The sequence below is a fragment of the Mytilus galloprovincialis genome, chromosome 1 (assembly GCF_965363235.1).
Source record: "Mytilus galloprovincialis chromosome 1, xbMytGall1.hap1.1, whole genome shotgun sequence".
Lineage (NCBI taxonomy): Eukaryota > Metazoa > Mollusca > Bivalvia > Mytilida > Mytilidae > Mytilus > Mytilus galloprovincialis.
This window is the reverse complement of record NC_134838.1, coordinates 54,291,438-54,317,382: the sequence shown is the minus strand read 5'-3', so window position 1 is coordinate 54,317,382 and position 25,945 is coordinate 54,291,438. Positions and strand designations below refer to the sequence as shown.

General features: G+C 32.7%; 1 protein-coding gene across 1 annotated transcript; it reads right to left on the bottom strand.

Moving 5' to 3' along the window:
• Nucleotides 1-1,919: 1,919 nt before the first annotated feature.
• On the bottom strand, nt 1,920-15,904 carry LOC143078845 (trypsin-like). The gene is made up of 7 exons (XM_076253845.1): nt 15,797-15,904; nt 14,804-14,910; nt 13,887-13,990; nt 5,141-5,406; nt 3,410-3,552; nt 2,500-2,557; nt 1,920-2,120 (listed from the first exon to the last, which is right to left on the bottom strand). The coding sequence occupies exons 1-7, from the start codon at nt 15,843-15,845 to the stop codon at nt 2,017-2,019; spliced, it is 831 nt and encodes a 276-aa protein (XP_076109960.1). The 5' UTR covers nt 15,846-15,904; the 3' UTR covers nt 1,920-2,016.
• Between the last annotated feature and the right edge of the window lie 10,041 nt (nt 15,905-25,945).

The window sequence follows — 25,945 nt, the reverse complement described above, 5'->3', positions numbered from 1 at the left end:
TGTTCAACCCATCATTTGTTTCTTAAAACCTCCTGTGCCTAGTCAGGAATAATGCAGTTATCAAATAGTTCGTGTCTATGTATATTGGCGTTTGGGGTTTCAGTTTACAATTCAGTATTCCTGTAGTTCCTTTGTTGTCCTCTTATTATTGATGTGTTTCCCTTAGCTTTAGTTTGCAACCCGGATTTGTTTCTCTCAATCGATAAATAAATTTTAAACAGTGGTATATTACTGTTGTCTTTATTAGACTCTTAACAGTTAATGACAAAATTTACATTTAATTTGGATATGAATTTTAGGTATGTCAATACTGATTATGAAACATCACCATTCTGATCATTTATATGGAAAAAATGGAAGGTCCTTTCTGTGCAAACGATAATATTGAAATCATTGCATTACACTGTATTGAAGAGACGTATGAAATACTTCAATTTTGAAATATGAATATTTTTAAATTCTTTTTGAAAGAAAGTGTACACTATATATAAAGGAAGGTTATACAGATAGACAGACCGGTCAGATACATAATTTTAATATACTTCAGCTAACTCCGTAGAAAATAATACGTCTTATTCTGTTTGCGAAAACAGAAGGAACCACTTACAGACGATTATCTTATCTGTATTTTTGCAAAAACTTGCAGATTTTTGGATTTAATGCTTTCTTTTTAAAACTTTTTAACTTTTTTAATCATAGACGTCACTGAAAAGTCTTTGGTATGCAATTGTAATCCTAGTACATTGTATTTATAATGGGTTTTATTACAACCACTGCTGGGGAGGTTTCCTCCCCGAGGGTATCAACAGGCCAGTAGTCTGCACTTCTGTGTTGACATGAATTATCATTGATATGGTAATCATAATAAATTAACGAACTTTGTAAAATTTTCGAATTACTATTGATGTTCTAACCCGGACTATATTACTTAAGCTGTTATTGGCAAAAATTTTCAGACTTTTTGGTTCTCGATGCTCTTCAACATCACTGATGTGTCTTTGGTAGATGTACACAATTTGAGTCATGGTATCTATGATGAGTTTATTTACAACCACTTGGTCGATGTCACTACTGCATGGTCGAATTTTGTTTTTGATGGTATTACCATCTCAGTAGACTGCACTTTCGTGCTGGCAAGAGACATCTTTGATATGGTCATAATCATGAAATAATTCTTTACAGATCTTTGAATTTTTCGAAATACTAAGGATTTCTACCCCAGAAATTATAAATAAACTTAGCTGTATTTGTCAAAACATTTTGGACTCTTGGCTACTCAATTCTATTCAACGTCGTACGTTATTTTATTTTGTCTTTTAAACTTTTTTATTCGAGCGTCACTGATGTGTTTTTTGTAGACGAATCGATTACCTGGATTACAAAATTTTAATCCTGGTATCTATAAGGAATCTATTATGAACATCTGAAGGCTGTATTTGGTAGATTTGTACTACTTTTGATTTTCAAATTTCAAAAGGGGGGCTATCAAAAGATTCCTCACCATAACTTCTACTTTTATTGCACTAGCAGTTTTAACAGAAAGCTACACAATGTTATCTGAGGTTTTGAATATAGATCTTAACTTTCAGATACGAAATTGACAACAGGTAAATGTGATTTCTAAGATCTGTAAATATAAGTATACGTCTTTTTCACATTTGTCCAAAATGAAAGCCAGTGACGATGCACGTATGATTTTGCAAAATTAGAATCATCACTAAAGTCTTGCTTTACACTTGATCTTGAAAGATGCGATGCGACAGATAATAAAAAAAAATGACAACGCCATGGCAAAAATTGAAAAATATCAAAAGATGGAGAAAAACAAAATATACAAAACACAGCATAGATAATGTAGCGTGTTCAAACATATCAATAAGATAACGTTTGCATTTACAGAAAGACAAAAATAAACAACATTCATAATTATGTTTTATTTATATAAGTAACGATTGTAGAAGGAAATCCAGTTCTTCATGAGATTACTATGTCTTCGTTGCAGCCCCAGAGTACGAGTTACAGACCTAACACACCATTCAGCCAACTTTTTAGTTTGTACACATCTGCATACACTCCTGGTTTATCAGCTCTAGCACAGCCCTCTCCCCAGCTAGTAACGCCTTAAAATGTACAATATTAATTAAATAATTATGGTTTATATAAAACACGAAAACATTTTGTCTCCCCCAAAAACATGCAATAAGTTCGTGTCACTAAATGTTAAGTTTACTCTGTAGCTTATTGTAGACTAATGATTCTTTGTGTCGTTTTTCTTGTCTGCTCTTCTTCTACTTAAGATTTCCAACTACCTCATAGTAACTTTTTCCTTAGTCTTCATACGATTTAATATTTAGTATACCCCTCCCAAACCCGGATAAAGTTCAAAGCACCAATTATTATCAGACCACGATGTTGTTGTCGTACCACGATAAAAATATGCAGTTTAATCTTTAGCGGAGAAACAATTAACAGCAACTACGGTTTCCCGAATTTACTTACCAACAAGGATTGGATCCCAGTCATCGTCAAAGCATGCAAATGGTCCTCCGGAATCACCCTGTTTAACAAGTAAAACCAATGTTACAATTTAAAGAACATTTAATACTCTTGGGAGCGACTTTCGTGAAAAATTAATCAAGAACGTTTCAACCATTGTCATTGATAGAATATTCAATTCGCTGAATTAATAAAACATTCACTTATGTATCCCCATTAAATTTTTGGAAATAGTTTTTAGTTTACTATAGTATATGTTATATTTTCCCACTTGTATTTTTTGGTAATCGTTTTTGTTGACCATAATGTTATTTTTCCCCCTTTTATTTTTTGGAATTATTTTTTGTTAACTGAAATTTTATGTTTTGCAGCTTTTCGCAAAGAAATAGCAATCTAGTAATTTTTATTTTAACAACATTAAAGAAATAGAAAATTTCTATGCTACGTTTAATATCCTAAATATACCAAAATGTTTAAAGTCAAAGCAATATAAACAAAAGTTTGAACACTCATCAGGCTAGGCGTATAACATTATAATGCTCGTTTCTTTGAAATATGCCAAATATGACCCTTATTGTACCTTGTTGTAATTTTTACATATTTACTTGTTTATAAACGAGTTACAAACGAATAAGAAATAAATTGAATGACCTCTTGCAAGTAAAATATGAACTAATTGTTTAGCCTGTGAAGAAATTCACGATAAGAAACTAACTCGAATAATTTAGCGCCCTCTATCTACTGCTTTTCTCGAGGTTAATGGAGTGATTGTACAATCGGAACAACTCGGCCTTTCTGGTTGCACGAAGAAATTGTACTGCGTAGCGAGAATGGCCGAGTAGTTACGATTGGTGATTGTAGTGATCGTAATATAACGACTGGATTATTCGGATTAATAAGAAGCTGGTTTTACCTGACAGGAATCAACACCTCCCTCTTCTTTACCCCCACATATCATTACATTCCTGTTGAATTCGTCATTGTATTTTCCATAACACAAAGCGTTAGAGAATAGATCAACCCAAGCCTCTTGCAAATTGTCAGGCCCTTCTTCTCCTGCAAAACCACAGCAGTTAATTAATGTTTGAACACAAGAAAATTATCAGACTTAATCATATTGTATTATCTATTCTCGTCCGAAAAATAAAAAATTCGTAATGTGTGTTTTTACAAACGATAAATATATATAAGCACAATAAAATCTGAATACATGTTACCAGTTGTTAAAATCGACTTTGTTCTTCCAGTCCATAAGGGAGCTACCATTTGATTTTTATGGGGGGGCTAGGATGAAAAATTTTGTCCTGCATTTTTTTTTTAGCTGTAATCTCTGTCCTGCCTTTTTATTTTTCACTCTGTTCGGTCCTGCCTTTTTTTTTTATAGTTTATCCTGACTTTTTTTACCTAAATTGTCGTCCTGACTTTTTTTTTTTGCAAGTGTCTCATCCTGCCTTTTTTTTTACTCAAAACTCCTGTCCTGCCTATTTTTTTCAAATTTCATCCTAGCCCCCCCATAAAAATCAAATGGTAGCTCCCTAAAAACAACATGACACGGGTTATGTTCTTCTCGTATATTTTATCATGGTTTAAATACTAAATTCCTAACAGGAGGAATTGTGCCTGATATCCATATGATAAAGACATAATCTTTCACTAAGTTTAATTGAGGTCTGGAGCTGGCATGTCAGTTACTGCTAGTAGTCCTTTGTTAATTTATGTATTATTGTCATTTTGTTTAGGTCCTTTTGTTACCTATTCTGACATCGGACTCGGACTTCCTCTTAAACTGAGTTTAACTGTGCGTATTCTTGCGTGTTTGTTTTTTCTACATTGGCTAGAGGTATAGGGGGAGGGTTGATCTAAAAAAAAAAAAAACATGTTTAACCCCGCCGCATTTTGCGCCTGTCCCAAGTCAGAAGTCTCTTGCCTTTGTTAGTCTTGTATGATTTTTACTTTTAGTTTCTTTTGTATAATTCGGTGTTTAGTATGAAGTCCATTATCACTGAACTTGTATACATATTTGTGTAGGGACCAATTGAAGGAGTCCTCCGGGTACCAGAGTTTCTCGCTGCATTGAAGGCCCATTGGTGGCATTCGGTTGTTGTCTGCTCTATGGTCGGGTTGTTGTCTCTTTGACACATTCCCCATTTCCATTCACAATTTTAGTATGATACTTATACTAAAATACAAATTTTTAGTGTTTGGTACGTAACAAGTTGGTTATCACTGTGCAACATAGCTTAATATAGAACCCTTTTTGACATACATACTACCCAGTAGACTTTGCTCATTGTTATAGGCCATACGGTGACATATAGCTATTAATTTCTGTGTCATGTGGAGAGTTGTCTCATTGGTAATCATACCACATCTTTTTTTTTTATATTCACATTGACGTATGTAAATACAATAACTTATTTATATGTATGCATTGAATTTGTCTTATCATTCATTTAATATAAGATTTGTTTGATCTGGCATCACACACACACACACACCCACAAACATTATTTCTGGTTTTTAGATTATCAGCGTTTCAAACCATAAGTCGTATCTTGTTCCTAACAGTTTTGACTAACAAATATACTTGTTCAAGATAAATATGAAACATTGCATTAAATTCTATTTTTTTTTTAACTTTTACCTTCTTTCAGAGCGCCCCATCCTGAAATCAAGCATTCCTGACCATTAAAGACACTAGAATCTTCTTTCGGAAGTTGAATCGGTCCGACTTCTTCTGTTTCTGATATTTCACCTTGAACAAACAATACCGCTATATCATTGTCCATGGTGTCCGAATTGTATTGGGGATGATTTTTTATCTCGCTGACTTGATAAGTTTTCTCAGATGCAGACTGCTGTGTTAAGGAATGTCTCCCAACTACAACCTGAATACTCGAGGCCTGAGTTCTGTAAAGTAAATTGCACGATAAACGAGCTGTCTGGCGTAAATGTAATTATAAATAAATTTGGTGTATTTACTGTCTTCTGATTGGTTAAAAGAATTAGCTTTATTTTCAATGTTATCAATTTTTATGGCGACACGCCCACTCTAACGTTGTGTATTCAGTACAGCTCTTTGTAAGAACCAGGCAGAGTGCGATACATGAAGGTTTCAGATTTTTTCTATAATTGGCCTAGTAGAAGCAATTAATGAATACTGCTCAAAAAATAATTTTGAGTGGCAAAATATGAGTGGTTGCCATGATAACGGACACTCTATTTTTTGGTTGTTAAGCGTGGTAAAATCTTTCAAAAATCAGCTAAATCACCACAATGCATAGCCTGATTATGAATGGAATCATGCATTTTTCATTAATTTTCATATGTAACATTGATAGATCTTGGTTTAAGCTTCATTTTAGTGAAGATTGCATGTCAACCAAATTTGTAAATTTTTTGAAAAATTTTGTGAAAAAATGCATATTTTCCACTTTTCTGAAATTGGGATTTTTGCTGAATTATCAAATTTTCTCTGTTGTTTTTCAGAAAAGTGCAAATGTGTACAGAATAGTTAGCACTGTAGTTATGAAGTTATGATACTTCTTTGCCAAATCAAATAGTGAAATGCGTGGGATTTTCTCAAGTTTTATCACCATAGCAACCGATTTTTTCCCTGGAAACGGAGTTTTTATTTGCAGAATATTGCAGTTTAAGAGCTTAAATGTCCTGATTTTTTCATAACCGATAAGATAAATACATAAAAGCTAACACAAACTTTAAATTACAATCGTCAAGTGTTGCTGACTTCAATTGTTACCACGGAAACACATATTATCCATAGCAACATCCACTCTGAAATTGCATAAATAGAAATTTATGTAAAAAAATACATAAATAGAGGGTGTTTATTTTCAAATTGGAATATGACTGCATGCTTTTCTTCACGTCTTTTCATAAGGTTCATCAAATGTAATATATAATGTAATATTGGGGTGGAAGGTTAGAAAAAGGGGGGAGTGTAGGTTTATTTTTTAAAGATATCCTACATGTAGATTCTTGAAAAAATTATGTTTGGTCGGAGAGCCTGATTATAAATAGAATCAATTTTTTTTCAGAAATTTCATATATAAGATCGATAATCTATAACTTGGTTTTAGCTTCAGAGCTTAGTTAAGGTACATTGTAGTTCGCTTGTCATGTTTTAAGATTTTTGTCAGATTTTCGGAAACCTCAGGTTTTATTCATTTGAATGCCTTAAAAAAATGGCTTTGACCCCCATTTATCTTTTAATAAATCTTTTACATATATAATGAAAAGCCATCTGTAAAAGTCTTATAAAATTTAAATTATTCTTTGATAGTTTTTGAGAATGTAAACTTGTCAAAGATAAAGCTATGAAAAGTCGAGAGAATATTTTCCCGCCAAAATTTCAGTGGCTAATATCTCGAAAACAAGCACATTGATCTAAATATTTGTTAACTCTTTTGATTCTTTTATTAATCCCTATCGATATTCACTTATATTTAAATTGAAAGATCCAAAATAATGTCATACAAATGGACAAATTTATCTTTCTGCTTTAAAATGAATTTTTAATAAGGAAACATTTTTTTTAAATCTCAGAATATGATCAAGATTCTTTGATAGAAAGTCATTGAATTTTCATTTCAATATAATGAAGTATTTTTAAGATGCTTGGGTAGCAATTTGAATAGAGAGAACATAATTTTATTAATAAAACATCTTCATTCTATATATTTATTGCCAACCTACTTTACACAGTTCTCAAACGAAAGCTTACGTTGGAAGTATATTTATATTCGGTTATAGCTATATTAGCAGGGTTGATTTTTGTTCTTCCGTATAAACTCAATTTACTCAATTTTCTTTGTAATATATATACCAGTAGTAACAAGGATATCGTTTCTGGGGGCCTTTAAAGTTTGTTGTTCAGTGTAAGCCAATGCTCCGTGTTGAAGACCGTACTTTGGCCTATGATGGTTTACTTTTAGGAATAGTGACTTAGATAGAGAGTTTTCTTATTGGCATTCATACCACATTTTCTTATATTATTCTGCTCATTATTGAAGTCAATGATATGATATAAATGTTCAAGGATTTTACTTTGCAATGACTACAATGGTGATACATTTTAATATATGCAGCCTCCTCTATTAATAACTACTGTTTCCTTTGAATCTTAAATAAGAAATAAGATAAAACAAAGGTTTGTGTATTTCGCAAAGGTTTGCGTTGTAACGCAAACATTGGAAGAAAAATTTTAAAAAATGTGTGGTGCTAATACGCTTCCGTAGATTTTAAGAAAGGTAGTGCATATGTTAATTAAGAATCGGTGCTCACCCATTACATTAAGAATTGAAAAATGCCAGATACTCGTAATGTACAACTGATAGAGTTGAGGATGAGCGTCATTTTTCAATCGAATGCTCACTTCATAATAATTTGAGGGAGGAACTCTTTCAGCACATTTCTAGCACATCTCGATGTTTACACAAGAAAACTTTACTATTATGGGGGATACTGACGATTGTATTGTTAAACAATAGTTCTTTTGAATAATGTAGTACATGTCTTGATACTGACTGTTATTTGATATACATAGTTGTTTTTTTCTATTTTGTTTTGGCTCCGATTGTGACTGAGGCTTATGGTGCTATAAAGATAATTATATCATATTATTATTGTTGTAAAGTCTTTATGTTGATCCAATCATTATACCGCCGCTTCAAAAAAGTGGGGTATACTGTTTTACCTCTGTCTGTCCGTCCATCCAACCGTCCATCGGCCAGTCTGTCCGTCAGTTCATCCCTCCGTCCCATGAATATTTTCGTTGCATTTTTTTCATGAACTACATTACAAGGATTTCTGAAAGGTTTATTGAAGTCGGCTATATCGTGTGATAAGTTTTCAGATTCATTACTCAACCACTTCCTGTTTACCGAATACTTTTCACATGACAGCCAAGTTAAAAAAAATCGTCATATTTTTCTGAGGAACTACAATACAATGATTTCTGAAATTTGGTTTCAGGGTTTATATTAGTCAACTATACTGTGTGATGCTTTTTCAGATTCACAACTCAACAACGAAATATTTGGGCGGGGTATCATCAGTAGTTCGCACCATCACTGGTAGTTTATATGCTCTTTATAGACCCTTTAATTTGGAAAAATGAAATATTCTGTTCTGTTTTATTCTATATACAGATTTCGAATTGAGTATATAGAAAGTATTTGAACTACCTAAGCCTTATGTTATATATACGGAGTTATTTCTTTAAAAACATGTTATTATATCTAAACGTAATAATAAAGACAGACAATTTTTTTTTATCCTGTTACCCTTATGCTTGACTTGATAAGTGTTGGACTTATGGGTTGTCGGAGTATTGGGCTGTCGGAGCAATGGATTGTCGGACTATTGGGTTGTTGGACTAATGGGTTGTCGGACTAATGGGCTGTCGGACCAATTAGTCGGAATAATGGCGTGTAACCGTCTCATTAACAATTATACCACATCTTCTTTTTTAAATTAACAGAAAAGATAAAAAAAATCTACATGAAAGTCGAAAAATATAATATTGTATGTATGACAAAAAGAGGGCTCCAGAAAGGTTCTCCTAAGATCAAATGGTCACTTTTAGAAATTTCTTTAGTTAACCAGGCCATATAAGGCAAATTATACAGTTAACACTTTACAATGACACCAACAAAATTCAAACTCTGTGTGTATACATGTTTCATAAGATTTGATTGAGGCAAACTAAAATTATAAAATGGAAACCAACTTTGTGACGACTAATGTACTGACTAACATGGGTCAAACCTACTACAACCCCTCCCCCCCAAAAAAAATAAAAATAATTGAGGCACGGCCATCAAAGTGTTTTTTTTTTTAGTTTTTGCCATTGAACCTTGAATAGATCAAATGTGTGCACAAAGAGTGGGACATTGGAAATTTATTCTTTTATTTCACATGGGACACTTAAGTCTTGTATTCATGAATGTTTACAACTTGTTGGGACTAGATAGCATTGATATTTACAAAGAAAAATAAGATTGGTATGAACAGCGCTGTTTCTAGTGTTGCTTTTAATTGAATGTGTGGAATTTGTCTTCAAATTATAACTGTTATTATCTTGTATTTATGCAGACATTTTCAGCTTAGTGGTTCCATTCCAAATCTTGGGATTAATGCAGTCTTTTGTAAAGGTTACAGAGACAGATACAGAAAATAAGGGCGTAATTCATGTAAAGGTTAAAAAAAACGTTGGGAATAGCAAAACAATTTTTTTAAATTATCCAAAAAAAATGATACCTCTTTATACAGGTTTACTATCTTAAAGGAGAGGAGGGGGATTTCAGAAGGATAAGAAGTGTGCTTCAGCTGAATCCCCTCCCCAACACACACACACACACACACACACACACACACACACACACACACACACACACACACACACACACACACACACACACACACACACACACACACACACACACACACACACACACACACACACACACACACACACACACACACACAAAACAAGATATTATGTTATCGGTTATGTTATCGGAATCTTGAACTTGTGAGATATATGTAGAACGACGCATAGTAAGGAATGATTCATTATTGATACAATTATATTGCTTGATAATTTTGATTTGATAGTTTTGCCGGTTATAGCATAATTATTTTACCGGGATTAGCACAATTCCAACTTAGCAGATGTATTCTATTTGTCTATCTCGGAGATCCTGAATTCCAATTGCGGGATATTAGTACAACAAAGCAGTTATTAATGATATGTTGATAGCTACATGTATATATTAAGAGTATTCCATTATACTGGACTTCCGATATTAGCGATCACCCATTGACTATTATTATTTTTTAAATCACCACCAACTTAAAATGTGTTCAATTGCCTGTCCGTCTATCCGCCCGTCCATCACACTTCAGTTTCAGTTTAGAAATGCTTTGACCAAATGATTCTATTATTTGTTTGTTAATATTATGTTACGGGTCAATTTTGTGATTTATGCTGGTGGAATAACATCTCATACGGATGTGTGCCATAAGAAATTAAGAATTGTCTTACAATTGTTAGGGCCATATCTATCTTCCCTTTCCATAAGCCAGGTTGGCCCGGCTATTGCTTTCCGATGAAGTTCATCATCTGTTAACCTTAAACCAGATGCTCCACAGGGCACAGCTTTATACGACCGCAGAGTTCGAACCCTGCACAGTTGGGGCAAGTATGGACACAACATTCAAGCTTGATACAGTTCTGAATTTGGATTGCGATTAAATAGTTGACACAACATAGTTTTCTGACACAGAATGAATGTGGTCTAAGAACTTAAACTTAAAAACTTATAAAAATTGGACATTTACCTATTATGGTCCAATATCCAAAATCTAAATACATGGTTAGAATCAGCATATCAAAGAACCCCAAAAATTCATTTTTTGTTAAAATCAAACTAAGTTTAATTTTGGATCCTTTGGACCTTAATGTAGACCAATTTGAAATCGGGACCAAAAATTAAGAATCTACATTCACAGTTAGATTCGGCATATCAAAGAACCCCAATTATTCAATTTTTGATGAAATCAAACAAAGTATAATTTTGACCCTTTGGATCCCTAATTACTAAACTGTTGGGACCAAAACTCCCAAAATCAATCCCAACCTTCCTTTTATGGTCATAAACCTTGTACTTAAATTTCATAGATTTCTATTTACCTATACTGAAGTTATGGTGCGAAAACCAAGAAAAATGCTTTATTGGGCCTCTTTTTGACCCCTAATTCCTAAACTGTTGGGACCAAAACTCCCAAAATCAATCCCAACCTTTCTTTTGTGGTAATTAACCTTGTGTTTAAATTTCATAGATTTCTATTAACTTAAACTAAAGTTAAAATGCGAAAACAAATATGTCTTCGGACGACGAAACGCAATTATCTTTTCAAGTATCTACTTGTATGCAACATTTAAAAAAATCAACATACCTCCCTTTTTCCAAGCCACCCAACCCCAATGTTTCATTACATATTACATTTATTGAACAATCTGAAGAAAAAAAAAACAGACAAGACTGTGAGTGAAGCAAAGAATGAAAACATATTCCAATTTGAAAATAAACACCCTCTATTTATATATTTTTTTACATAAATTTCTATTTATGCAGTTTTTAGTGGATGTTGCTATGGATAATATGTTTTTCCGTGGTAACAATTGAAATCAACACACTTGACGATAGTAATTTAAAGTTTGCGTTAGCTTTTATGTATTTTCTTATCGGTTATAAAACAATTCAGGACATTTAAGCTCTTAAACAGCAATATTCTGCAAATAAAAACTCCGTTTCCAAGGAAAAAATCGGTTGCTATGGTGATAAAACTAAAAAAAATCCCACACATTTTTCTATTCAATTTGGTAAAGTAGTATCCAAATTTCATAACTACAGTGCTAACTATTCTGTACACATTTGCACTTTTCTGAAAAACACCAGAGAAAATTTGATAATTTCGCAAAAATCCCAATTTCAGAAAAGTTGAAAATATGCATTTTTTCGCAAAATTTTTCAAAAAATTTACAAATTTGGTTGACATGCAATCTTCACTAAAATGAAGCTTAAACCAAGATCTATCAATGTTACATATGAAAATTAATGAAAAATGCATGATTCTAATGATAATCAGGCTCTGAAATGTGGTGATTTAGCTGATTTTTGAAAGATTTTACTACGCTTAACAACCAAAAAATTGTGTGTCCGTTACCATGGCAACCACTCATATTTTGCCACTCAAAATCATTTTTTGAGCAGGATTCATTTATTGCTTCTACTAGGTCAATTATAGATAAAATCTGAAACCCCCCATGTATCACATGTATATGGCACTCTGCCTGGTTCTTATAAAGAGCTGTACTTCATACGCAAACATCTGTGTATATATATATATACGTTGTTATTTGTATTAATATATATCTTTGAGCCTTATTTTTGATAGAAATTTATTTATAATGAATGGCAATAATTTATTTTGAATTTATTGAACCATCAAATTATTTTTTGACTCTTCACATTTAACATAATCCGCTTCGCGGATTATTCAATGTGAAGAGTCAAAAATTAATTTTATGGTTCAATAAATTCAAAATAAATAACAGCCATTCATTAAATGTACCGAAATTTTAGAATGAAGTAAAGTAGGCTAATGCAAAGGAAATATTTGTAAATATAGTTATAGTTTAATTCAATGCGATTAAATCTACAAGATGAACTAATTAAGAGAACAATCAAAACGACATTTTGTAAATAAATGGGGAATGTGTCAATCTGGAACACAGATGATGCCTCCGATCGCATATAAAGTTATAAAGGATCGCCACCGAAATTCGAATTTGTTCCGAGTATTGTTGTAATGATTGTAAAAAAGTTTCAAAACAATTTGTTGCAGTAAGTTTGAAATTGGAACGTTGTAAAGGGAATTCTACACTGACACCACCAAAGATGACGCCCCCACATGCATGCGTAAAACGTTACAAAGGTACGCCATCACAATTCTCTGATCTGTTATTGTGGTAATTATCTTTATAGGTTTCATAACATTTGGTTGAGGCAAACTAAAGGTAGAAAATGGAAACCAATTTCGGAACGTTTGGACGTAGGTACGTTCGCACATTCTAGTCTGCCCGGACGAACATGTTGTATACGGACAGGGATAACACGCAATGAAGCAAGTAATGAGAAAAGCAAGGAAACCGTTTATAGGACATTTAAGGAATTACTACATACTATTTTTCCTGTCTATGTAGAAATAACATAAAAAAACAACAATGTGTCCTCAGTACACGGATGCCGCATCCGCACTATCATTTTCTATATTCAGTGGACCGTTAAAATCGGATAAAACCTCTAATTTGGCATTAAAATTAGAAAGATCATGTCATAGGGAACATGTGTACTAAGTTACAAGTTGATTGGACTTCAACTCCATCACAAATTATCTCGATCAAAAACTTTAACCTGACCTCGACCAAAAACTTTAACCTGAAGCGGGACAGACGGACGAACGGACGGACGGAGAGACGCACAGACCAGTAAACATTATGCCTATAAATGGGGCATAAAAATGTTGTGCACACTGAATAACGCTCGTAGCAGGTTATTCCACAATGTGCACCACATTTTTTATGTTATTTCGAATAGACAGAAACAAATATTACAATCATCTTTTATAATTTAATTCTATATTCCATATTCAAGGAGTAAATCATGAAAAAACGTTGATAAGGTCACGGTCACATGACAAAATTATGTCTAGACTATGAGCTGATAAAAAATTCTTAAAGCCAATCAGAAGACAATCAAATTATTCGTTGAAATTCAGCAGTAAAAGACGACACGACTTACCCATCACTGACACAATGCGCTGCAGTAACTACGGCTAAACCATTTTTTCCTTTAACCAACGACCCACCACAAAAGTGGTTGTAATCACTACTTTTGATAGAAACCTAAAATAAAAGAAGGAAATTTTGATTATACATTTTAGTGTATAAATAATAATTTCTGATTTATTTTTACATATAAATATAGACGATAAGAAGATGTGATATGATTGCCAATGAGACAACTATCCACCAAGATTCAAATTATTAAGTGGATGTAAGCAATTATAGGCAACCGTACGGCCTTCAAAAACTAGTACAACCCATAACGTATCAATAGTTGGCTATAAAATGCCCCGACATGAAAAATATGCGAATTGAGAAAACTAACGGTCTATGACAAATCAATTTACGAAAACAAGTATGACAGACGTGAACCAAGGATAATCACTGAATACAGACTTCTGGCTTAGGACAGGGACAAAAGCATTTTATTTTTAATGTCACTTTAAACCAATGAGTAAATTTCATTGAACACCCCTAGCCACTAAAAAGAATTGTATTTGAATAATATTATTACAGCCTATCTGATACCTTCAAAAAATTTAAGCATAGAATTCAAGGAATGAAGAAAGTAAAACAACATGGGCATGTTGAGTGTGTGTCCACTCCCAATTTCCAGCAGCTTAAAATACGAGAATGTGTGTACGTCAAGTTATCTGCTATCCAAAATTCATTCCCTTGTCTGTAGTACTGCTTTGGCTATTATTCCAAAGCATTGAGTCGAGCGCAGAGAAATGTCAGACTTGTATCAGCAAAATAAGTTATTGTAACTGGTTTACTTGTTTTATTAGCGAAAACTCAGATTACAACTTCAATAATATTTACATATTTTATGAAAAGCCTGTTCGTTTTAGATGATCAACATTATGTGATTACCTGCCATGGAACAGAATTTTCGTATGCATCGGTTCCACCGACGATACTCATGGGTCCATATCGTGGCCTTAGTCGATTCTGTAGGAACCTTGATTTAAGCCGGTATCCTGAAATTATCCAAATACAGATAACTAGTGCTCGAATAATGAAAACATCATTCTACAAATGGTAAGACAATACATTCAAACCATCTTTAATATATATATATATATAAAAATAAGTTTAATGAAATGTGAAGCAGATGTCAAGTGTGAAAAAGGACGAAACCGTAAATTATATTTTTTTTAAACTGAACGTTTTTGCAAATTAAAACTACAAGAAAAAGTTCTATTTGTCTTTTTAGAACCCTCAGAAATGTTCTGATATTCATTTACTATCTACCCGTACACTCATTCTCCCCCTTTTTTTATTTTATATTTTCCGTATCATGCACTGATCTAAACCAGGAGACCCTTCGTTAGTACTTCGACAACAGCACAGCACAAGTGCAATCGGGATAAAAGCAACGGTCAATAAACGTTTAAGTTAGATATAGACTATGTTTCAATATATTCTGAAAGAATCAAATTATTACACCAAATATTTGAACAATTTATTATTGTTTTAACAAAATTTATTAGACAAAAAGAAACGCATGGAAAACATTAAAAAAAAATAAACATCGCTATATTGCATGTCTGTAATCTTACTTAGTTTTCACATGCGTTATGATTTTGTGCATATTGTTTCTTAAAAAGTCATGTTTTGTTAACTTCGGCAAAATAGTTAATAATTATTTATTTACATAAACGCAAACTTTTCCTAGAAACAATGGTTTGTCGAGTATATGTATTGTCTTAATTTAGTTTATAAACATGTAAAAATGTAATTTGAAGAAATTGGTTTCTTATGACTTTAAGACTAAGGATTCCAATAAATAAAAAAATAAATAATGTTCTATAGCAATGTCATACTGGTTGAAAGTTTTGAAACCAATTTTTTTTAATGACTTACCGACTGTTAGTCCCAGTAACATACAAATAGCAAGTAACTTGATCATCATTCTCTAATGTGGTAAAGACAACAGAAGAAAAAACCTCTTTATATACCCATTAACTGTACTGGTTAAGAGATAGTTTTTCAACTGTAACAATTCGTGTCTTGACAATAAAATAGTCAAAATAACCCGAAGCCGATTTCAGTTTGATTAAATTGAACTTGACGATTATAAAATATTCTCGGTCATTAAATTGAACCTCCTATGGTCGTTTGCCATTTGAATATTTGTACATACGTTTTAGAATGTCTTTGCTTATTTTTGATCTTCATTTTATTTGTCTCAAGGACAAAAACCATACAGAGTTCAAGGACATATAAATAAAAAGTTCAAGATTCTGTCGTTTGCGAAAATAGGGAGAACATTAAATTCCCGCGGGTATTTATATAGTATGTAACCCTTGAATTTTTTAATTTTTTTTCTATGGTCTGGTTGTTGTCTCTTTGACACATTCTCCATTTCCATTCTCAATTTTATTCAAAACAATTTGCAAACCATAAGTTTAGAATTGTAGAAAAAAAGGATGTTGCCCGGATGCAAAATGCAGTAAAGCCTAACCGAATCTTTAAAAACCGAATTCGTATTGAATATGCATGGAATATTTGACACTGGACGTTAAGCAACCAACAATCAATCAATTAAAAACCGAAAAACTGTCTTAACCATATAAAATTAATTGAGAATGGAAATGGAAAATGTGTCATGGAGACAACAAACCGACCATAGAGCAGACACAGCCGAAGGCCACCAATGGGCCTTCAATGCAGCGAGAAAATCCCGCACCAGAGGAGTCCTTCAGCTGGCCCCTAAACAAATATGTTACTAGTTCAGTGAAAATGGACGTCATACCAAACTCCGAATTATACACAAGAAACTAAAATTAAAAATCATACAAAACTAACAAAGGCCAGAGGCTCCTGACTTATGACAGGCGCAAAAATTCGGCGGGTTTAAACCTGTTTTTTTTTAGATATCAATCCTCCAAACATATTCACATGTTTTTTTAATCCCGATCATTTCAAATCGTATGTGTTCTGAACAAAATCTTAAGTTCCGAAGGTTTCGGTTTAGATAGGTTTCACTGTATATTGCCATGATTTGAGACAGATTAATAACATCAAAACCCTAACATTATTGATTCCACTAGTAGATGCTTGAATAGAGTAGCTACAGAATGTGAAAGCAGAATAATGCTTACTTCAAAATTATATGATAAAAAAACCTTCAAAAATTCATTGATAGACTGTCACAGTAACTGCTACCTTATATATAAAGCATACGAAAGGTAGAAAGCTCATCGGAAAGACTAAAGGCTCATTCCAAAACCTACATCTGATTGATATATACTGAGTTAGCTGTGGATATACTCTGACTGTAAAAAAAATAATAATTTTAAAAAATGGATATCTTCTATACTATTAAACGAGAAGACCTCATTTTGTGTGTCGCTTCTCTTCCTTCCACGATAAATTAATCATCATGCCTCTGTGTTCTATATGTAACATGCATAGTCGCATTTGTCATCCATTCTTATGATTATTCTGATTGAGTTATTTTGGGAGAAAAACGACAAAAAAGGAGTCCAGATATGATTCCGTCATCTGACTGAATTTTAGTCATAGATAAGATTTCCGGTTTGAAATATGCACAAATACAACCAATCGTATGATAGACAACAAAAATGAAAAATAAATAAGCCAATCAGAGCGTTCTCAATATCATGGTGTTTAGATCGCAAGAACCACAACTATTATACCTCTTTATAGAGGACAATTATTTTTCGCGTTTATCTACATGTAAACTACGATTATACTACTTCAATATATAGAGACTCTCTGTATTCTGTCTACTGTTTTCTTTGAAATGTTAACGTTTACTATCTAAGGGGTCATACCAGTTGCATATATATTAAAATAAGTAAAACATGTGACACAAGTCAGTGACAACCAATCGTAAGATAGGCAACAAAAATGAAAAATAAATAAGCCATTCAGAGCGTTCTCCATATCATGGTGTTTAGATCGCAAGAATCACAACTATTACATGTAAACTACGATTATACTACTTTAATATATAGAGACTCTCTGTATTCTGTCAGGGACTTTCTATGTTAGCATAGAAAGTCCCTGATTCTGTCTACTGTTTTCTTTGAAATGTTAACTATTTAAGGGGTCATACCACTTGCATATATATTAATAAGTAAAACATGCTCAACTTCATCTAAAACTACCTCGACCAAAAACTTTAACCTGAAGCGGGACAGACGGACGGACGACCGAACGAACGAACGAACGCACGGATGCAGAGACTAGAAAACATATTCCCATAAATGGGGCATACAAATTTATGGTTGAAAGGGAAAATAGTGATTTGGCAAAAATGAAAGTAAGGTAGAGATTAGAGGGAGGCAGGACTTTTTCGGGGCGTCGGGATCGGGTGTTTTTAAGCTCGGGATTTGGGGATTGATCCTTTAGTTACGGAATCCATGAATATATTTTTCGATTTCAGGATTTCGGGATATGAATTTCTTTAAATTCTGCATCTCGGGATTTCATGATTTTAAGCCCGGGATTTCGGGATCAGGACCCCTCCGACCACCCCTCAAATTAGCCTAAGTCGGTCTTAGTCATTTATACATGATTCATATCCTACCATTGGTATGTTAATAAGGCTCTCAAAAGAAAAGGCACTGATGGATTGTCCTAGAAGCATATTTTATTAGACTTATAATGGTCTATATATAAGCAGTTACATTTATTTCATGTTTGAAACGGTGCAAATTTTTAATTTGATTTGACTTTTACCAAAAGAAGCATTGTAGCAAAGGAGAAGAATAATTGTGGTCTGAGGCCAGAAACACGAAAATAATTAAATTTAACAGAAGGAAACAAATATCGGACTTTGGAAAAAGGAAAAGGGCTTTTGATACCTTTTATGAAATTCTCCATACATAATATCTTTTACAAAAAATCATCCTACAACAGTTCACAAGCTGTTTATACCCGCGATTTCGCGGGTGTGTTCTAGTGTACTTTAAAGGGGCACTAGCTGTCAAATTCATGGTCACCGATTTGACTCAAATTCTCATCTTTGATTTATAACAATGTAAAACATTTATCCAAACTATCAAAAGTCTAAAATAAACAGTTTACAGAGCATGGGGTAGATAATATATAGGTTCGTTTCGTGTGTATTTTAGTCCAGACGCCATCTAATTAACTATCGATTTGACCTCAGATGACCATATAAGCGATGTAAAAAATAAAGATATGAATAGATTAAACCAACACGTGCAACTGGATTTTTATAGGTCTGTTTGATTTGATTTTATAGATTAAAAATAGATGTTTCCCATTGTTTTTAACCGTATAAGAATGATTTTATGTGCATCGAATTAGTAATCAAATGATTTACCGTAGTTTCACTTTCATTGTTGACATTCTTTTTCTTTAAATAACCAGTACACGTACAATGCATGTGTTGTCAATTTCTAGCTAGGTGTTAAATTGAAGTGCTTGCAAGTGAATAACTAATTATCAATGCTTCTTAGCGTAATTTAACGAAATTGAACCTTTTTGGCTGCAAAAAGCGAATTGTTATTTCACTATTTCACTTTCATTATTGATTGAACAGAAAAATAATCAAACTTTAGATTTTTTATATATCTCGTAGCTAGTGGCCCTTTAAATGAATCGACTTTCCAAGCAATACTGTGCACTAAGGTAAAGAAAAAAAGCAATACTTAAAGAAAAAACACACACACAAAAGGCGATTCATAACTTTATGCGAATTACTATAGTATTAAAGAAAATACGTTTTGTATCTGCAATGGTCACAATAAATAACGATATATTAAATACAATGATTTTTTTTCTTTGTTGCACTTCTTTACCAGATATTTATTTTTAGCCTATAAATCAGAGATCTAAAACAAACCGTCCTACTAAAGTACTTTTACATAATTTGACTTTGGATTTAATTTTGCAACGGGTACATAGATACTAACATACTTCTAATTTTAGATGAAACGTGTTTTAATTAATTTCCAGTACAATGAGCATGTTAGTTAGATTTTATCTGGAGACGCGGTAACATGGCATTTTTATGTTCATTTGTTTTTCTAAACTTTCAGTTAAAAAGTTAATTTTACGCCAACTGGATGTTAATAATGGAACGAATTTATACTACGTGATTTCTTGTCATATCGTTATTTTGCTGCGAGCAAATTTCACGAAAGGGTAATAAAAACATACTATCATTTTTTTTAAAAGTTTTAACAGTCTTAATAATTGTGTCCGTCATTATATACATATCAATTTAAAATTTCCCCAAAATAATTGAATTATTGATTCTATATGTCTTAACCTACTAAATCTTAAAATAAATTACTTCTTGATAATTTTTTTATGTTTTCAGTTTGATTTGAATTTTCTTTGTTTAATACAACACTATTCAGGTATAAAGGAAATTTATTTTCTGAGACCATGAAGACAAGTGCGTGTGAAGAAAATGGAAAGTTTTGGAGTATAATTTTTCTTATTTTTGAAACTATAAAACCACCTCCCGACCGGCGGTGATCCCATGCATGGTTACGTGTTCGCCTCAAGTAACGGGATGCCTCATAGTTTGTTCCATCTCTCTTGCGTCAAATCAAAAACTTTAAAATTGGTATTTGCAATTTCTTCGTCAATCTTTTATATGTATGAGCATGACGAATTGGAGTCAGAGCAATGCGTCTTCGTAGGGTGATTTACTCTAATTTTCTTGAGGATGGTTACCTCTCTGTAAGCCTGTACATTTATATCCGATTCAGTGTGTTTCTCTAGAGCAAAACGGTTTTTATTTAGATACTCATTAACATATAATTCTCCTAATGATGATTGATATATTTGCTGCTGGACATTCAGAGATATCATTCAATCAGTAAATCACTTGATAATGAATTATTTAGTTCAAACACGTTTTTTGGTTAAATAGAAATCTTTAAGTTAATCTTTTTTTTTTTTATTTCCGTATATAAGTCAAGTTAGATTTGATGGCAGATTTGAGTCATGAACCATGTTTCTAGACTTGAAGGGACTAATAATTTTGTTTCACTAAAGACCAAGTGAAATATATAGCTTTAGAAAAGTAATAACCAAAATATTTCACCCAAAGGTAAATAAAAAAGGGGGAGTCAATAAAATCTGATAAAATAAATTGTTAACCTATATTAATCAGCGAAACGTATGAAAAACAGTTGTTATATAGTATATAAAGTATATAAATATAACTGACTGAGTTAAAAAGCTACCATGTTCATAAATAAAAAAATATTAAACCATAACAACTTATCTTGCATACCATAGAAAATGGCGCCAATTTAATATTCCTTTCATTGAATATGTAATTTTGTAAATTAAATATACCTTTCGATTTTCTATTTCTGTTTTAAGATTTTATTTTGCACCAGGGCAACAAAACACAAAAAACTCACGACGACGATCCTAGATATATTCATATTTTAAAGAATACTAGTCATGATGTACCGTTTGATGATATGATACTGCACAAGAGAGTTCAAAGATACCAAGGTGACATTCAATCTCAAAAGTCAAAAAAACTGACAACGACATGGCTAAACAAGAAAAAGACAAGCAGACAAATAATGGTACACAAGAAACAACATAATAAATTAAAGACTGAGCAACACGACCCCCACCAAACACTGAGGTCGATTTCGGGTGCTCCGGAACGGTAAGCTAAAACTTCTCCGCATATGTCACCTGTCGTGTTGCTCGTGTGAGTTCAACCTCAGTGATCAGTCTAATTCGACAGGTCCCATTCAGGTAAAAGGGGACGGAATTGTAATTACAACAATTGGAACATAGCCGTTGTCATCTGAGAAATAGAAATTGTGAACATTCAACCAACTCGTGACGGCGTTCGTAAATTGCCGAAGGTATGGTTTCAACTTAGTTTCACCCCTTGGAACTCTTGGTTTAATAGCTGTGAGCAGAAACCCTCTATCAAGAAAATTATGATAAGCCCTAGTCACACTGTCACGTTTCAAGAGCCTACGTTTTACTACGTTTTGAAAGCGTAGCGAAACGAGAATATACGTAACGAAGCGTATCGAAACGTAGTGATCCTTTGTTTAAAACGGGACCTGCCCCGACTGTTTTGAAAATTCAACAACAAACGTAGCCGAAATTGAAACGAAGTAGAAACCTAGTAAATACGTATCGGAACGTAAAAACACGTGCTAACTACGTATCGAAATGTGTCAATGCGTGGTGGAAACGTGGGTCTACATGTACTAATACGTAGCAAAACGTGACAAGAACGTTGCACAAACCTAGTAAAACCTAGCTTTCAGAATAACGGGACATTTTTTGTTCAAAACGTAGTTGAAACGTAGCCTTTTAAAAAGTAGTAAAACGTGATAATGTGTCTGGGGCTTATATACAAGCCCTGGAATATCGTATCAACTGGAAGATGTACATGTATACTCCGTATAAAGGTGCTGTTGGAATGTTGCTACATAAAAATGGACAGTTCACACTTTGGAAGCTGAAATCATCTCTATTGTCGTTATGTTTAGTTTACAACTTACTCTCATTGTCAATTTCTAGATGTAATTCAATATAGGAGGCAGACTTAAAACTGTATCCGTTGTGTCCTTTATCAAAAGTTCAATAGGATATATACGTTCAATATAGTCACCAAATTGTTCAGTGAGAGACCATCATCTATATAGTGGAAAGTGAAGTAAAGGGATACTGATAACATCTTTTCTTTTATACTAACCTTGTCATTTATTTTTTTTTCAATTAGCAAATTGATATCTACCACATAATCATGATAATGTAAATAAGGCATTCCAATAGAAAATTGTATTCACCTTTTCAACGATATGTTTGGTTTAAATTTTGAGAGTTTTCCTGTGCGTTTAGGATATATTTCATATACTATATAAACTATGTAAAGATAATTATTTGGAGACCGTCTCAGACAGATTAAGTTGGCGAAAATAACATATAAAAATGTTAAATTTTCCATTTTTTGTAAGTCTAAGTTGTTAAAGAGATGTTCGTCGGACAAAGCGACAGAACTCAGATTGATATTAATAAAAACCGTACATAAACAAAAAGAAGATGTGGTAAGATTGCCAATGAGACAACTCTCCACAAGAGACCAAAATGACGCAGAAATTAACAACTATAGGTCACCGTACCGCCTTCAACAATGAGCAACGCCCATACCGCAAAGTCAGCTATAAAATGACAATGTAATACAATTCAAACGAGAAAACTAACGGCCTTATTTATTTACTTTAAACAAAAAAAAAAAAAAAAATGAAAGAAAAAACATGTATGTTTTTTAAACTATTATGGTTGTTGTTTTCTTTGGTAGTAAATGTGTGGGTTGTAACAGAGATATTTTCACACGACGTGTTTGCATTTGCTGTTCAATCCATGAACATTGCGATTTTTCTTTATTAACCAAAAAGAACAGAACACATATTTCTTAATTATGATTTTTAAAAGGCAACATATTTATTCAGAATACGAATGACAACTATAATGTACTGAATAAAAAAGTTTGATGTATTATTAATATGCTATTAACAAATCTTAGTCACTGTTGTTCGGAAACTAACAGTTCTATGTTTCGATAACCCTAATTACCTTTATGAACATGGTAACACTTTGAAGCACTTTGAACCGCCTAGTCGGGGACTTTCATGACTATCTTGAACTTTCTTCTTTTCGACGAGAGACTCCTAACTATAGTAATGACATTTCTTTGACTTCTTTATAATGTTGATTTTTTTCTATCAAATCAACCACACATGTACTTGTAATGAAAAAAAAATCAAAACAAAATAAATCCAATTTCCTCATAGTGTCAGGGTCATGATATTTCTGAGATACAAGATGGGCAGTATATTATTATTATTTATAAGGTATTATCTTATGATTGTGACCTGTTATCTATTCCTTGCATGAAGACCACAAGAGAAATATGTTTAAATACTCAATATTTAATTGAAATAGACTTAGTAATAATAAACGAGCCTTTTACAGTCATGTCTCTTGAAATTGAATAACTCGATTAGATATTATCAGACTGATTATTACATGGCATTTTTCATATCAGATGTATTACCAGCCCAAGCTTTAAAATCAACTCAAGAGCCGAAGGCTGGTAATTCATCTGATATAAAAAATGACATGGTATGATCATTTTATCATATGCCTCAACATTAAAAAAAAATCATAGTTTAATATATTGACCCTTTTTAAAAGTGGTTCTCAAGTTGAAGTTCAAAAGTGAAAAGTTTACGGACGTCGGAAGTCTAATGTAATGCATCTGATATGAAATCTGTCAATCAAATGCTTAAACAGAGGACTACTGTACTGTATACAATATATTGACGATGAAAAATCTGTATACTATATATTGACGATATAAAAAATCAACAAAAATAATGAACCCTGTTTGGAAAAGTCAACATTTGTAAAGTAATGTTCTAAATTATACTAAAAAGTTTGCCGGGATGCCATGCGATAATAGCTGGAAGCATGTGATGAAGTTTTCATATCGCTGCCCACTTAACACCATTTCGAAAACAATGGAATTCATGTAAAGTTAATGCTATTATCATATAGAAAAATATAAGTTATTTACTCCAAAATAGTTATTACGGTGCGGTTGAATATCCTGTCATTTATTCATCATCCACGCACGAAAAATATATCTCTTTACATTAACCTCAGTTATGTGATCTTTTTCTGTGACATGTACTTTTGACCATCCACAAGAACTTGCGGTCATCCGATGTTCATTACTTCATTACTTTGATTTATATCGTTACTAATAGAAATACAAGCACAGACTACCACGAATTGAAGCTCCTGGTTTGGACAGACACTTCTATATAATGTTATATTTTCAGATTTTTGTCATAATTTTCCCACACATAAAATTTACTTTCTCTCTTTTCATGATGTTAATATTTCTGAATCTTATGCATTTATTGTTTTGCATTTAGGTTAGTCTCGATTATCCAGACGCTCTATATACTCTGGTGCATCGAGACTACATTTAGGTGTGTTACGCTTTCGCGAATGGATCTACCAAAATTCCGCGACCAATGTTGACTGCTAATCTAAATGTAAGCAGACAACTTTTCAACAGTGTATAGAGTGTTTTCACAGCCATTATAACAAATAATTTAACTCAACTCATCCCACTATCATCATTTCATTGATTGATTTGCGTTATGTACAGTGGCAAACATTTCATCAATATGAATATTTTTCTACATTTTTGCAGTTGTTCTATCAAGAAATGAATATCACCCTACAAATGGCCTAGTTCGTACGATCAACTTTGTTGCTTACATCCATGTCACTTTGATTCTAGTGGATAACCATTTTATTAGTAACTTCTTCGCGGACTTAAATTACATATATTTATACTAGGATTGTTTGTGTGTAAATTACTTCTAAGAATAAATATTAAGAGTAGTTAACTTTTATAAAAAAATGTATATTATACATGTTCATACTGTACCCAAAAACTGTTGTACACGAAGAAAGTAATATCAGGCGCATCATTTAAGTATCATATGTCCGTCATACACATTTACTGTCTTCAAGGCTTTGAAACCAACTTACAGTAAACCGAATTGTTAATGCGCTACGAAAAATAGGTTATAAGAACCTAGACTCGATAGTTTGATATAAAAAATATGGATGCTGTGTCTCCTCTTTGAGCACACATGTATAGGAGAAGAAAGTTGGATAACTACGACGAGTTATGAAGAGACTATTGGAGATAGGTGTCAATGTTGGAGTTTGACGTTACGTCGACGTTCTAATTACGCACGTACGTGTTGGTTTTGGGTGTTTACTTATAAAAAAAAGGTGTTTGTGTAAAATGTAGCAAAAGTACAATATCCTTAAGTGTACTCTTACATAATCTTTTATATATTTATTGTGTATTTGGAATAGAAATGGAAAAAAAAACCAAAAAACATAGGCCTCCCACTTATATTTCTTATTTTTAGGCACAGTCAAATATAAGGAGATGATTACACATGGTTGAGTCTTGAGTAT